Genomic DNA, 16299 nt, shown 5'->3' on the forward strand with positions numbered 1-16299 from the left:
TTATTCAATTAGTTAATTTTTTTCTACATATTGCCAAATATCTTACTGACCAGAAGAGGAGTTTCATCCTTTGCTTTCAATTTAGTACTTGAGCATTACTTTAAAAGCTTCTTATAATTGGAGACTAACAAATTTGTGTTTTCTTCAAACAGATGAAAACTTTATTCTCAAACATGACAGAGCGTTCCTTTTGTCAATGGCAAATCGAGGGAAACATACCAATGGTTCCCAGTTTTTCATGTGAGTAGGCGTAATGCAGAGATGAACTTTTCCTACAGAGAAGCGCTGTTCATGAGAAAGATGAGATAGCCAACCTCATTTTACTGCTCAAACTCTGACAGCTTTGGTTTGATTTTGTGTTTCTGGTGTTACATAGTAACTGTAGTCTCTACTGGCTACTTCAGTACTCAGCACATATCTAGATTTGAAGAATTGAACTTAAAAATGTAACCTGAAGGTACATAGTGTTTCAGAATATACTGTCATAAGGAAAGAATCAGTCTTTAGCTTCTTCCTCGTTTGAAGGCTCAGTTTACCTAGATTGGAATATGAACTCATGATGAACAGGTAAAGATTGTCCATGATGTCACTGGGTGTGGTGGTGCATGCCTTTAAATCTAGCACTTGGGAAGCAGAGGTAGGCAGATCTCTTGAGTTTGAGGTCAGCCAGAGAGCCACATAATGAAATCCTATCATAAAAAAGAAAGAAAAAAACGGGCCATGATGTAAGTCCAGATGGATCCTAGGCATAAGAAGGAGCTGGTTTGGGTAAACATCATGTGAATGTTTTTGTTTTCTCTCTTACTATTAGCCAGTTTTGTGAGAGGTAACATTATGTAGAAAAGTGATTTGCTATTTAGTCAGCATTTTTAACTACTGAAAATTTGTAAGGTCTCTGTGAATAATGGAGTAATACACCATTGGCGGTCTTTATGCCAAACTTTGTAAATATTAGTAAATTTTAAAGTACTAAATTTTCAAAGAGCCAAATACCTTTTTGGGCTGGCTATATGGTTCAGTGGGTAGAGCACTTGACACATAAGCCTGGCAGCCTGAGGCTGCCACATAAAGGTAGAAGGAGAGAACCACTCCCCAGGAATCTTCTAACCTTTACATGTGCCCCCACACCACACATGTCATACAAGATAATAAATATATTTTTTAAAGAATATATCTTGTTTGTATCTGTATATGCACAACCAAAAACTAAATTCTCATGTGAGAATTCTAAAGAAAACCTTTGGCATACTTTTAATTACATTCTTATCTAAACCTAATTTTATATTGTCTCATCATGTACAATATGAAATATAATTGTCCATGTGGTTTCTGGGATTTGAACTCAGGACCTTTGGAAGAGCAGTCAGTGTTCTTAACCACTGAGCCATTTCTCCAGCCCCCCTTCCCCCCCAAAAGAGAAACCTTTGGCATACTTTTAATTACATTCTTATCTAAACTTATTTTTGTATTGTCTCATCATGTACAGTATGAAATATAATTATCCAGCATGCAGCTTAGTATTTTTTAATAATAATCTCTGCTGTTCTATGTATATTGGAGAAATATCTTATTTGTGATTTATCACAAATTTTCTTTTACATCTTTCTGAATGGATAGTTATGAATGGCGCTTCCCTGTCTTTAAAGGAGTCAGTTATTCATATTTAAAAAAAAAAAACTCACATTTTAAGTTTGTCTGAAAGATTTTCAACATGATCTGAAGAAGTTCAGATAAGGGGCATTCTGTTCCCAAGGATGTCCTAAAAATGGAAACTTAGGAGAAGGTGATGGTGCTGGAGTTATGTGGGAAGGGAACCTGAGACTGTAGTTCCTGTGACCTGTTTTGATCCCACAGATGATTAGTTCCACACATTTTCCCTGGAGTACTTTCTTATGCTTCACCTTTGTTGGGGGCGGTGCAGTACAAAGAGGTAAATTTTCAAAAACTTTTTGTGGTAACTCCATGTCAAAGCCTCTTTGTTTCCATTTTTTAAGCTTATCTGAACTGTGAACATGAAAAACTAACAATTCATTGGTCAGGATGGGGCCATCTGAGGGCTCTAAAGTTTCTTTTTATTACATTTAAAATGTCCCTATTCAGGTAGTTGTAGTTTCTTGCCATTATTACATATAGTTAGCTTATTTATGTAAACCTCTGTTAGAATCTAGGATATGAAATCTTCTATCCTCTGGTATTATTTAATAGCTACTTAAATCTCTAGGAACATTTAGTAAAGTCTATTAGTGCTTTCTGTGTGGCCTCATTTTGCATCGGACTGCTGTTTATAGAGGAACACCAAATGAAAAATTTTAAATCAATAGATTAGGAATAAAAATTTTAAGCAATTTCTATAATTAGCTATAGAGAGCTCTAAAACCACTAAAGGCATGATAAAAGAAAAATTTCAATCTTTAGTTTGGTTAAAATATATTTGAAAGGAGTTTGCAATCTTAGAGATAACATTTTACATCTACAAAGGTCTGTCCTAATTTTTAAAAAAGTAACTTATATGCCTATGTGTTGTTTTATGGTGGCTAAAAATTCAAGTTCCCATGTATTGCAAGATAAAAATCAAACTAGTGTTCACATTTCTAAACAAAATGTATCATGACTATGGAAAGAAAAGATACAACAGAAATGGCAGCCAATAAAGGGAGAGATCTTTGAAACTCTGCATCTTGCAAGCCCGTGTCCTTTTGTCACTGGAAGAGGTAAAAGAATAATGTACTGTCTTTGGCTTATGTAGATAATCATAGCTGAGACCTTCCCAGTGGCTTCCCAGTAAGCTTTGGGTTTGTCCTGTCACCACACACTGCATGTGGCACCTTGGGTAGCAGTTCTGAGCAGAAAGGATGATGTAAGAGCAGCTTCGTATGTGTCTTAGGGATTGTTTCATTGGCCTTGCAAGGACCTGTAAAACATCTGCACAAAACGGTAATTAGTTTGTGTCCTATAAATCTACTACAGTTCCTGACCAGTAAATTTGGTGCTGTTAGTGTGGCATGTGGCAGTCCCTCAGGAATTTTTGTGATGTGTGTTCTAACTATTGTCTTGAGTCTCACACATAGCAACTTCCCTTCCTAAGTTGGACACTGTTTTCTTCAACATAATTTTGCATATATTGTTTTCTTTGGCTATATCTGTGTGTCTTTGTGTGTGAAGAAAGAGAATATATAATAATTGTAATTTTTACCATTAACTGATTGTATTGACTATGGTATGAACTGTGGTGCTTCTGTTTTGGGAGCTTATATAGAAAAAAAGACAGTCTTTGGAATAGTACTGCTTGGGAATTGAAAAGGAGCCCCATCCTTACAAACTACTAAGGATACGAGGGTTTGCTCACACTGAAATACTTTTGAAGGAGCTCAGATTCCTGGCACCACACTCACCAAGCAGTGCATGTGACCAAGCCAAAGTACATTAGTGTTCACTCATTATGTCACTTTGTTTATTTTTTAGGTCAAGTATGAAAAAAAGAAAAAAAAAACACAATAAAAGCTATAGGGCAGGAAATGTAGTTCAGTGATGGAGAGCTTGCCTTGTGTGTAAGGCTATAGGCTCAGTCACTAGCTCTGCAGAAAACAAGTTAATGAATCAGGTAAAAGCTATAGAATTAGATTTATGTTCAATAAAGAATGAATGCTAAGTAAGGAAGAAAAAGCACACCCTGTCCAGGTTGCTCTAGGATCTTATCTCACATTCTGGAGGTAAAGAAAGCTGCTGGCTGCATGCTGCAGGGTTATAAGCACTGTGTTCTGAGTCACTGTAGTTAAGTATCCAAGGCAGGGGCATTCTGTTGAGAAAATGGCAGCTGGGGAACTGTATTTTTTGTTTTGTTGAAAGCTATCATAGTTAATGATAATTCTGGTACTAATTTTTATTGTCTGTAGTCACTGAGAAGATAGGAATGTATTTTATAAAACAATATTAGAAAGGTTAGTTTGTAACTTTTGTTGTTATTACTTTCCTGAGATGGAATGTGTAGCTACCTATCATCAGGAAGCCTTGGTTTTAGCCAGGTGTGGTGGTTCATGCCTGTGATCCCAGCACTTGGGTGCTGTGGAAGGAGAATGAACCATAATGAATTTGAGTACAGTCATTGTAGGGCACACACAAAAGCAGAAGACCCTGTCTCAAAATAAAATAAAATAAAATAAAATAAAATAAAATAAAATAAAATAAAATAAAATAGCCACACATATATGTACACAAGAAATCTTGGTTTTAGCTGTTTTTCTATACCCTGAGTTACTTTGTTTAAAAAAGAAAAAATGTATCTCTGTGTGTGTGTGTGTGTGTGTGTGTGTGTGTGTGTGTGTGTGTGTGTGTGTGTTCGTTCTCCAGAGCACATGAGAACAGAAGTTAGAATTTGACATCAGTTGTTTTCCTTTGTCAACCTCATTCTCTTTATGTTTTTAGACACTGTCAATGAATCTGGACCTCTCTGGATTCTCCTAGGCTAGCTGGATAGGAAGCCCTGGTGTCTGACCTTCCTTTCCCTGCCCTCCCCAGAGATAGCTCCTACACTTGACTGTTAAATGGATGCTGGCTATCAAACTAGGGTCCCTCATGCTTAAACACAGGAAATACCCACTGAACTTTCTACCTACCCTCAAATAGCCCTGCTTTTAAGGTAAACTATAAACATTTTTGTAGAAAATGTGGAAGAAAGAGCATGTCTTACAGAAAGATCCTAAATTTCTGAATAAATCAAATGATTTGTATACAAACATTCCTGTATAAAATTATTCTCTAGCTGCCTAATTTTCACATCTGAAAAGCACCTCAAAAAGGCTTGGGACTCATTTTGTCTACACCGGGGCAGCAGCAGCATCCCTCCCTCAGTTGCTACTAAAATATTTGTCAGGACAGGACAGGCCTTTTTAAAAATAATATTCTGCAGGGCGTGGTGGCGCACGCCTTTAATCCCAGCACTCGGGAGGCAGAGGCAGGTGGATTTATGAGTTCGAGGCCAGCCTGGTCTACAGAGTGAGTTCCAGGACAGCCAGGGCTATACTGTACAGAGAAACCCAGTCTCGAAAAAAAACCAAACAAATAAGAATAAAAAAATATTATTCTGCTTATGAGTGTTTTGCCTGCATATGTGTGTGTACCATGTGCATGCAGTGCTGTAAAGGCCAGAAATAGGGTGGGGGGTGTCACGTGGGTCTTGGGCATTGAACCTGAGTCTTCTGGAAGAGCAGCCATCTCTCCAGCCTCAGTGTATACCATTTATGGCTTCAAAGCTTTGGTGAATAGACTGTCATTGGCCACAGGTCTAGTCATGATAATTTTTATGAAAACAAAGATAATATTTAAACAAAATTTGTTCTGTTTTTCTCAGTGCTGGTAATCAGTCTCATGACCTTGTAAATGCTAACGAACATTTCTCAGATTCACCTACCTGCCTCTTCCTCCCAGCTGCTAGCATTAAGGACATGTGCTACCATACCCAGATTATTGATTTTATATATATATATGAGGGTTTTCTTTTTTTCCTTCATTTATTTTTATTTTATGTGTATGAGTGCTTTGCCTGCATGTATGACTGACTGTGTACCACCTGGATACAATGCCTCTGGAGGACAGGTCCCCTGAGACTGGATTACATAACTAGTTGTGAGCTGCCATGTGGGTGCTAGGAAATGAAATGAACTCTGGTCCTGGAAGAGCAGTAAGTCATAAATGGAGAAAGGCTCTAGGATTGCTTTATATCATTTAAAGACCCAACTTAGAAGCAACTCTTCATCTAATGAGGTAGGTAGGAAGCAAGTAGAGGAAAGACTTGAATGTTTAAGGAGTTTATAAACCTGTATTGACACCTTGGCAAGCATAAGTAGGTGCGGGGAGAAATGTCTCACCCACACGTTTATAAATTTGTATGAGAGAGAATGGTATTAAATGTTGTGGCCTTAGTCACTGTGTTTTTATAAATTTGCGTGAGAGAGAATGGTATTAAATGTTGTGGCCTTAGTCACTGTGTTTTTGTTTGTTTGTTGTTGCATTGGATTTTGTTTTGTTTTTATGGAAGGTAATAACTTCATGCTAATTTCATAAAATTTTTTTGAGAGGAAGTTTGTGATATTTGAACCTTAATACCACTTTCCCTGAATTTCAGATGTCATCTAACACCCATGCTTAGAATTTATGTGTTTATGTGATATACATGATATCAGTCAGGAAAGACATGATGTATCTAGTTATAATTTGTATATATTTCCTTTATATTAATATTGAATTTAGAAAGCTTTTCTTTCTGAGTGACCTTGGGAACACAGCATTGGACCTCTGCCCTAAAACACAAGCTGTGTTACTCATAGTTTGGATTCCCACTTCATGATAGCTTAGTTTCAAGCCGTGATGAAAAGAGTTGCGTGATAAAGATGACATTAGAATAGTTGCTTTTAGTGCCCTCTTACTTTAGGCCTGGAGTTTTACACTGTGGAAACTATGATTTCAAGCTCTCTCTCTCTTTTTTTTTTTTTTTTTATACTCATGCCTATATGAGAGATTTTAAGTCACTTTTACAACATTTTAATATTTAACATATCTCAAATCCTATCAAATTTTTATTCAGGTGTAAGGGTTTTTGGTTTGTGTAGTCATTGATTTTTTTTAATTTTCATTAGTTAAAATCCAGTGTTTATTGTTTAAAATAAAATTCTCATAAGAAGATAAATCAGATTAAATATGAAAATCCTCTGGCCAGGATTTTCCTTTTTTTCTCTAAGGCTGTCACCTCTGTTGCCTAAAGCCTCAGACAAGATCCTTAAAGTTCTGCTTTTGCCATTATTGCTGTTTCTATTAATTTTGTCCAGTAACATAACAGCTTGAGTACATGCATGAAGCAGTGAGCACAGTTCAGATTCCGACCAAATCATTCTTCAGGGCTCTGTTTTGCACAACCAAGAAAGGTTTGAAAAGCAGAAGCATGAAAATGAAGTGCATTGGTTAAGTTCCTCAAGTTTTGTTTTGAATTATCTAAACTTAGTTTTGGGGGGGAAATTATTTGCCTTCTACCAGAAGTCCCAATTTCTCAGTTTTTAGATATCTGTCCATACTCATGGTGTATTATTTTACTGAGAAAGATGGCATAGCTATTAGTCTCTGAGATTATAAAAGGAGCTTCAATGTTTTATGAGCTGTCACCAACCCCTGTATTAAAATACCATGAGTCTTAAGATCTCTACAAGGCTTTTCAAAACAAAATTCATCTCTTCATAAATATTTTACGAAAGAAAATTTAGAGCCCTCTACTTAAAAAAGCTTTCTTGCTTTGTATAAAACTTAAAATTTTAATTTCAAAGTTATATTGATATTAAAACATAAATTCAGTCTTGTCTTAAAAGTGTATTACAATTTATTTCTTGCCATTTTTGTGTAAAATTTGCAGAAACAGTGTTACACCGTGCGCTCCAAAGGTAATGTCTCATTACTCTAAGGTTCTCTCTCTCTCTCTCTCTCTCTCTCTCTGCCTTTGTTTCTTTAATCCTAATGTTACATTTATTGAAACATTTTAAGGAAAAAAAATTTCTGCTTGTTCTGTGTAGCAGCAATATATGTAAAACAAGGATGTTCATGCTTATGGTTAACCTCGAAAGTACAGTTTCATTTCAGTAACTCTTGTATGCTTCCTGGCACTGTTTTACATTAGGATTTTAGGAGTTGGTAAGGTCCAGAAGCTGCTCTGATGATGGCATAAGTATAGTTCATTCTTTGGAACAACAGTAAAGTTTTTAGTTTGTAGGGTTTGTGGTTTAAGTAACCCTTGCAGTAACTGTCTTAGGTAGATTCGGGGTGGGAGAGACTGTGGGAGATAAAGAAATGTCTGAGCACTGAAGCTTTATAAATTTTTTGTGGTTTTTTTTGTTTCTTTGTTTTTTTTGTGTGTGTGTGTGTGTGTGTGTGTGTGTGTGTGTGTGTGTATTTGTTTCTCCTTTGCCCTGGTCTTCTAAGTCTTAATTTACTGCATCTGTATCACTGCCTCGAATGGTACTATTGAGAATGTTGAATATAGTAAAGAGTTGGTGGGCAAGGTTTCTCTGTACGTTTTAGTAGACTTGGCTGAGCACATGGTCTCTCCCGCCTTTCTGTTACCCTTGTTGTTGTTACTGTTGTTTGTGTGTACTATCTGCATAGTTCCAGTGAGCCTGCCCTACAGTGAGTCCTGGGCTTTGTAGGTGCAGGTCCAGAGAGTTCCTTTTTTTGTGAAATATTTCCCATGTACTAACTCTATCCCAGTGAAGGTGAAAATTGATATTTCTGTACCTAAATTGCAGGTGCCAATAAATTAAATGAATGATTTTTGGTTTGGATGCTGTGAGCAGATTGTCCTCTATTATTGTGCTTCTTTACTACTCAGTGCAGTAGGTCATTGCTTATCGGTAAGTTTTCATTAGAATTGAAAACAGTACTAGGGACTGACTGTACAGTGTGGCTCAGTGGTTGAGTGTGTGCTTAGCACTTAAGAGGAACCTGTGTTCACTCTCAATTTGAGACAAGTTATCTGTCCCAAGCTTGAATGTCCTAAGAGCATTCTTCTATCCTCAGGTGATCTGAGTGTGTGTTGCTGGAGCTGGATAGACTATCTCTATTTGCCCTAGGGCTGCCATACATGGTGGTTACAGCATCTGTTAGCTAAGGTGGCAGCTGAATTGGAATTGTGTGCTAGAAAAAACTGTAGGCTCTTCTGAGCGAGGCCCAAGAAAGGAAAAGCACATCTAGTCAGTAAACAGCCGTGTGGTTTCATCTTCTGCTTGGCAGAACAGTTGTATCTTTCTGGAAGCACCTTTACCCCTTCTCATAAGGGGTTTCTGTCTAGCTCATGCACAATGCAGGAAGCAGTTTTGTTTTACAGTTGTTGTCTACCATGACTTCTGGATGCTCGCTTCATAGTGTCTGTGGCTCACCGGTTCGTTAGATTTTCTTCATTTCTTCCCACCCCATCTCCCCCTTTTAAACCTGTTTTTATTTTTTAAATTATACTGGTTTGAATTTCTACTCAATTTTATAAGAAATATTTGAGACTTGTGAATTTAAAAATCAAATCTTCATTTAAAGTTCTGAGACTTAAGTTGACATTAAAAGTTTTAAGTTAAATACTATCTATAGTCTTCATACAGAACTGGATATTCTTAAAGTAAGTATAAACATTACAGTCTCTTGTACAATAATGTTTTTGACATGTTGTAAAGGTTAAGCTGTTCTGCTCATGTGTCTTAGAGTGACATTAAGCTGCATATGGGTTTTTCTTTATGCAAGTGACTATTTTAGTACAGCCTGAAAGCCTAGTGACCTTGTCTCTATCATCTGTTTTTCATCCTTAGTAGTTAAGGTTCTGGTATTCTAATACTGATCTGGCTATCCACTTTTGAATTTTTGCATTACAGTTCACGTGTAAAGATCTTTGAAAATGTTATGGGAAAACCAACTTGGATTCAAAATACCTTAACCAAGTGTACCCCACAGAGTCCCAACAGTGACAGTGGGGCATCCACAGGGCAGCAGGAGGGGTGTTTTCTGGGCCATGGAAATCGAAGATGTCAATAAGACCTTCATTTTTCATTTTGTTGTGAAGGGCATCAGCAATTCGAAAGTCCCTCCCTATTGCATTTTCAGAATATGAGTTGCAAAGCTTCACCTTGAGTGAAAAAAGAGCAGGAAGCTCCAGAGATAGGACTCCAAGGCTCCTCCCTTGCTTGCCTTAAAAAAGAATATGCAGACTGTCTCAGTCTTCAGTAGCAAATAAGAGCCCAGTGGGTGTGTGGCCAGTGCTGTCAGTTCTTCACCTGGGCAGTGGCTTCCTCCTCCCATAATTCTGCTGGGAATTTTTTTTTTTAATGTTTGTTTTCATTGCCATTATTGTTTTTGGTTTGAGAGTAAATTTAATTTCAGTGTATATGCTTTACATTTCTTTCTATAACTCAAGTTTATTCTATACATTCTAACAGTTGGTTTTATAATTCATTGTAGTCTAGTTTTTTTAATTAGTAAAATGGCTACTATTGGTGTTTTGGGGGTCTTTAAAGTTGGATGTATATTAATTATTCTTAACATTTTTCTGTCTTTTTATCTTTACTTCTTTGTTCACTACATGCTGTGTTTAAACCCTCTGCTTTCTTCATCTGAATACGTCATTTTTGATACCATCTTTGTGTTGATGTTTATTGTACAGAACTACAAAGCCTGCTCCACACCTGGACGGGTAAGCATTGAGTTGTTAAAATCTCAGGGAATTGTTTCATGAGCCTGAAAGACTTGCTGACCTGGGCTAGTCTTTCGTAGCCAAGCTCTTCCCCGAGGGCCCAGGGATGGGAGTTTTGAGCCTGACTCATTTTGCCCATGGGTGGGCTTCTCAACCATGTGGTTTTGAGTATAATTGTTGAGATGAATTCTCAGTATGAAGTGCCCCTCTTACCAGATTCTTAACCCTAAACAGGCTAACAACCGTTGACAATAATGACAGCAGAAACTGAGTCCCACCTTGTCTTTAGATGAACTGTCACTGTTTCCTATTATGAAGTAGATTTCAGGTTGTCCTTCCCTTCTAATTGGTTCATAACACTTTGGGTTTGTTTGCAGTTGTGTGGATAGATATTTTTTGACACCAGTTATCCCAATTATGTTCATACTGTAATTATTACCAGACATTTATATCTGGATTTATATTATGACAGGGTTCATGTTGTATTTGGACTGGTAATATCTGGTTTTGAAGTAATTGAACAGATTGAAAATCTGAAAACAGATGCTGCAAGCAGACCTTATGCAGATGTCCGAGTTATTGACTGTGGGGTGCTGGCCACAAAGTTGACAAAAGATGGTAAGAGCCTTTGGAGGATGGGGGAAATCTAGAACAGAGAGGCGTAAAGTATGTGTGAGGGTAGTGGGAGTGTTGGTGCCTCTGTGCTGTGCTGTATCCTCTCCACCAGCAGATGTTTCCAGCTCCTCCTCCTCACTACTCCCCAGCTGTCAGCTGATCCAAGGCCTTTCGTGCCTGGATTATTGCAGTACCCTCACAGCTGCCTGCCTTACCTCTCTCCCTGTTTCCCCATGGTCATTTGTCAGCAGGCATGTCCCCACTAATTTCTTTGCTTATGCCCTTCCTTGTTTTACTTTGGTTTGTATTTAGCAGCTACCAGAGTGATCCCCTTAAGGGACAGGTAATCCACATCCCCCCCGCACAGACACCTACAGTGGTGCTCTCAGCACAGAGCCCGTAGCTCTCTGTTGTCTTTCCAAATTTTTTCCGTACTCATTGCCTTCCAGCTACATTGATCTTTATTCAGACACTAGGGACTTTGTACCTGCCCTCATGTATAGAACATTCTTTGTTTAAGGTATCTGTGTGACCCCTCCCTTCTTTAGGTCTCTGTTCCAGGGTAATCTTAAGCTACTGTATCTCTCTGTTCCCTTGACATTTGTTTATTCTGTCTTTGCTCTCATTACTTGTCATGTTTACTTAAAATACAGGCTTCATGATGGGTAAGGGCTTGGGCATTATACATAACTGGGGAACAGTTTAGTTGAGTCTATTTTTAGTTTGCTATTCATGAAGCAATTATATGATAGTCAGTAGTCTTATTTTTTCACTCTGGTGTGTACTGGGCTCAAGTACTGATTTTTATTTTTATTTTTTAATATCTATTAAGTTTTTGAGAAAAAAAGGAAGAAACCAACCCATTCAGAAGACTCGGACTCTTCTTCCAATTCCTCTTCCTCTTCAGAATCATCCTCAGAAAGTGAAGTTGAACGAGAGAGAATCAGAAGGAGGAGACATAAGAGGAGGCCAAAAGTCAGACATACTAAAAAGAGACGGAAAGAAATGAGTGGTTCAGAAGAACAGAGGAGGAAGCGCACAGTAAGCCCTGAAGGGTAAGAGCAAATGTGTGCTGACCCAGCACCCAGCCTGCAGCTCGGGCACAGACTCCTGTGAGCTCCATGCTCGTACTGTACTTGTAGATTTGAGGAACACTAGGTTTTAAACTGATGCCTGTAACAATCGAGGAGTAGTGTAGGCATCAGTTGGTATGATTTTCGGGTGAAGATAATTCTTGAAATTCTTTTTGTTTGTTTTTAAATTTTAAGGTTTTTTTATTTTGTGTATTCAAAGATATGTGTAGCAATCAGAAGACAGCTTGCAGTTGTTTCTCTCTTTCTTCCAGATAGGTCCTTTGTTGACAAAGGCCTCTGCTTACTGAACCATCTTGCCAGCCCTAATGCCTGAAAATTCTCCCTCTCCCTCTCCTCTCTCCCTTTTTCTCTCCCTCTCTCCCTCTCATGTGTGTATTTTTTTTATTAATTTTTAAAATTTTATGTGCATTAATGTTTTGCCTGCATGTATGCTTGTGTGAGGGTGACAGATGTTAGAGTTACAGACAGTTGTGAGCTACTGTGTGGGTGCTGGGAATTGAACCCAGGTCCTCTAGAAGAACAGCCAATGCTCTTACCTGATGAGCCATTTTTTAATCTTTCCAATCCCTGAAAAGTCTTTCTCTTAAAATACAGCATTTTTTACTTTGAGAATTTCATACATGTCTACAAAGTAATTTGGTCCTGCACCTTCTAATCCCTCCTTTGAATTCTCTACCCACTACATCTCCATCCTCTTTGTTTTTCTTTCAATAACCTACTGAGCCCACTTAATGTGCAGGGGTACAGGGCCACCCTGTGGAGCATAAGAAGACACAGTCTGCACCCCTGAAGAAAAATGATTCTCCCTAAAGCAAAACTTGGGCCATTGAACTGGTTCAGAGGCTTCTCACCAAGCCAGACAAGTTGAGTTGATTCCTGAGGTACACATTGGGAAGAGACAGCCATCTCCCACAAGTAGTTGTCTCACATCTACATCATGGTATGTGCACAGTAGCACACACAGGAAATAGATAAGCATGTTTTTAAGAAGGAAAACATTAAGATCATTGACAACTTCCATTTCAGAATTTTTAGCACTCGATTTTTTTTCTCTTTTTAATTTTTCTTTTAAAACATTTCTTAGCTCTGGATTTTTTACTGTGTTGTTTTGTATATTTGTGAAAATCAACACTGAGGGTGAGTGTAAGTTTTGCTCTTTTTTGATGTGCCTTCATTTTATAAAATACTAGCATTAATGTATAAATTGGTGACTTGATTTATTTTAGTTATTCTGAGAGGAGTGATGTGAATGAAAAAAGATCAGTTGACTCAAACACTAAAAGAGAAAAGCCTGTTGTCCGCCCAGAAGAGATTCCTCCAGTTCCTGAGAACCGATTTTTACTTAGAAGAGATATGCCTGCTATCACTGTGGAGCCTGAACAGTAAGTAGGCTGATGGGCGTGTTCCTCTTCTCTGCACTGTGTCCAGTACCTGACAGAAGCACCTTGCTCACAGTTTCGTTTCAGACAGGATACCATGGAGCAGCCCACAGTACAGGACAGGAAGCAGAAGGAGGGAGTGCTGTCACGCAGCTGGCTTTCTCCTTCTTTTAATCTGCACTGGCCCTAGCACATGGGGTAGTTAGTATGCGCAGTCCTGTAGGGGTTGGATATCCACTCAAGTGGACAGTGATGGTTAGCTCTCGCACTGTGTGTTCTATCATCAGGTCACTGCAGCTTTACACTCACTCCCCATGACTCACGCTCAGAGTACACAGAATGATGTTATGGGGAGTCAGTCACTAGTCTAAGGAATAGCATGGACCTCCCTTTCAGAGTCCGCACTTGAATACCTGAATAGGTAAAAGAAATTGGGCAAGGTAGTGAAGAGGGTGTGTTTTGTTGTTTTAGTTTATATTTTTTGTCTGCTTATTTTCCAAGACAGCATCTTGCTATGTGCCTCAGGTTAGCCTTGAACTTGGAACCCTTCTGCTTTATCGTCTAGAGTATTACGGTTGCAGGTATGTATATGCTGTCACACCTGGCAGGGAGGGAAGTGCTTGTTAGAGGTCAGGAAAGGCTATATTACTGATCTTGCTGCATTGGCCTTTTCTTTCTTTTTTAAGGGTGAGTCTTTTCAGAATGGATTATCAGGTTCATTGAGCTCTGTGGAGTCAACTGAGTGGTGACATCAGTTTCAATTTCAATAGTGCAAAGTTAATTACATGGTGACGAGAGATACAATTTAGTATCATAAATATTACTGTAGTTTCCCTGAATTGTGGCTTGAGATTTAGTCTCAGAAAATACCATTTAATGTACTTTGTGTACTTTAATGAACCTGATAATCCATTCTGAAAAGACTCCCTGCCAGGTGTGACAGCATATACATACCTGCAACTAATTTGTATATTAGACTTAAATTTAGAAATATTAAAAGGACACAAGCCAGGCTTGGTGACCTATGCATGTAGTCCTGGAGGTACGTAGGATTATTTGACTGTAGGATTGATTTTCTGTCATGAACACCATAACAAGGGCTAGTCTCAAAAGAAGGAGGTGGAGAGGGAGGAGAGAAGAATGTTACATGAGCAAAAGTGCTTCAGTGTGTGGTATAAGTCGTATATTCCTGTGAGGAGTGACTTAGAAAGCCAAGAAGTCAAGTGAGCTGTGCCCCAGTCCTTCAACAGTGTTTTTTTGTTTTTTTTTTTCTTTGCTTGTATAACTTAGACTGGTACTGTAACTCCTTCACATGCTGGGATTGCAGGTGTGTTTTAATGCGCCTGGCTTCCTCTACAAGTCTTCATTTAAAAAAAAAAAAAAAGCAAACGAAAGTAATAACAATAATAATAATAATAATAAAAACCCTTATTTTTCTTCCAAATATATATTTACTCATGGGATGAATGTAATTTTCCTGGGGCAGACTAACTCCATCTAGAGTTCAAGTTGGTGTTCTCTGTTAGCACAGTTGTCAGAGCTGTCATCTGACACTGCAGTCAGAGTTCATACAACTCTTCTTTGCAGGGTTATGTGTATAGCACATGAGGTGATAGTCGTGTCTGTATGTGGTGATGTGTTAGTGTGTGGATTATATGGCTGCACCCATGAAACTCTATGCATGTTGACATTTGAATTTCATGTCATGAAATAGGAAATTTGGTATTGTAAAGACTGTAGCTGTGCACTTGAACATTGAGAGGATGTTCTGTCTCTTGCACACCTTTAATTGTCATCACGAATTCTTTCAGGAACATTCCAGATGTTGCACCTGTTGTAAATGATCAGAAACCATCTGTATCAAAGTCTGGACGGAAAATCAAAGGAAGAGGCACAATTGTACGTATGTTAAAACTTTCTAATTTCAAATTGTTCACCTACATACTAACTTTTTAACATTTTATTTTAAAAGTCAGAGGTTTAGTTTTAGATGGAACATTCTTCTCATTCAAGGAATTGTTTTTATTTCCCAAAGTTTTGAAAAGGTACCGCCACTGTAGATACAGCTGTGGATGGATTTAATTATTCAGTGATATAATTCATGAAATAGTATTTTATTGAGACGTTTTGGTCTCTGAGTAATGGAGGCTAATGAATGTGTTAGGACTGCAAAGGAAACTTGAGGGTTTCAGGTGAATTGTCTTGCCTCTTTTGCTTCTTGATGTCTTCTTTTGAAATAACTTCCTACTTTCCTAAGTTGATACTTAAATTGATGCCTGCATTAGATCTTTTGCCTGACTCTGTCCTACAAGAGGCATTTTTAGAACAGTTACTATGCTTTCTGTGTTTAAAGCGCTATCACACACCTCCAAGGTCAAGATCCCACTCTGAGTCTGAAGATGATGACAGCAGTGAAACTCCTCCTCACTGGAAGGAGGAGATGCAGAGACTGAGAGCTTACAGGCCACCGAGCGGAGAGAAGTGGAGCAAAGGAGACAAGTAAGCACCTGGGGTAGGAGCACAGCCTGGAGCAGAGCCTAAGTGCTGGAGAGCCACTGCCTGGCATCCGCTAGCAGGAGCAGCACTGCTGCTGCGGAGACCAAGGCACTTCAGTCAGGTGTTGCTTCCTTTTGCTAAGAGTTTGAGTGGACTCTTAATTGCAGAAGTGATAAGGTCTCAGGCACTACATACTAGATGTCTGACTTGACAGATACCTTACACACAGGTGCGTGGATTGGTAAATAGGAGAGCCTGCAAAGCGTGGGAGTTCATTTCTGACTCCAAAGACTATTGTGTCTGCAACATGTTCAGATAACAGTGATTCCCTACAGCAGTGTACACTGTTTCTAAAGTGCACAGGCTCCAGAATAAAGAAAATCCAGCTTTATCCAGGCCTAATGGCACTGTAATCCCAGTATTTGGGAGGTGGAGGCCAGGCTGGATACATAACTAATTCCAGGCCATCCTAGGCCACATAACAGGATCTTGTCTTCACAAAAGACGG

General features: G+C 38.5%; 1 protein-coding gene across 5 annotated transcripts in view; it reads left to right on the top strand.

The window, feature by feature from the left end:
* Nktr (natural killer cell triggering receptor) overlaps positions 1 to 16299 on the top strand; it is a 35703-nt gene that overhangs the window by 10370 nt on the left and 9034 nt on the right. For 3 of the 5 annotated variants that reach the window (XM_029542793.1, XM_029542791.1, XM_021206660.2), the window contains 7 exons: positions 153 to 240; positions 10178 to 10207; positions 10680 to 10825; positions 11655 to 11877; positions 13143 to 13298; positions 15107 to 15194; positions 15649 to 15794. In XM_029542793.1, the coding sequence (XP_029398653.1) occupies positions 197 to 240; positions 10178 to 10207; positions 10680 to 10825; positions 11655 to 11877; positions 13143 to 13298; positions 15107 to 15194; positions 15649 to 15794 (833 nt within the window). In that variant the 5' untranslated portion in view covers positions 153 to 196. Of the gene's footprint in view, positions 1 to 152; positions 241 to 7396; positions 7425 to 10177; positions 10208 to 10679; positions 10826 to 11654; positions 11878 to 13142; positions 13299 to 15106; positions 15195 to 15648; positions 15795 to 16299 lie in introns of all 5 variants that reach the window. The other 2 variants (XM_029542794.1, XM_029542792.1) reach the window with 2 other exon arrangements.

Source organism: Mus pahari, chromosome 10 (genome assembly GCF_900095145.1).
Source record: "Mus pahari chromosome 10, PAHARI_EIJ_v1.1, whole genome shotgun sequence".
NCBI classification, from domain to species: domain Eukaryota; kingdom Metazoa; phylum Chordata; class Mammalia; order Rodentia; family Muridae; genus Mus; species Mus pahari.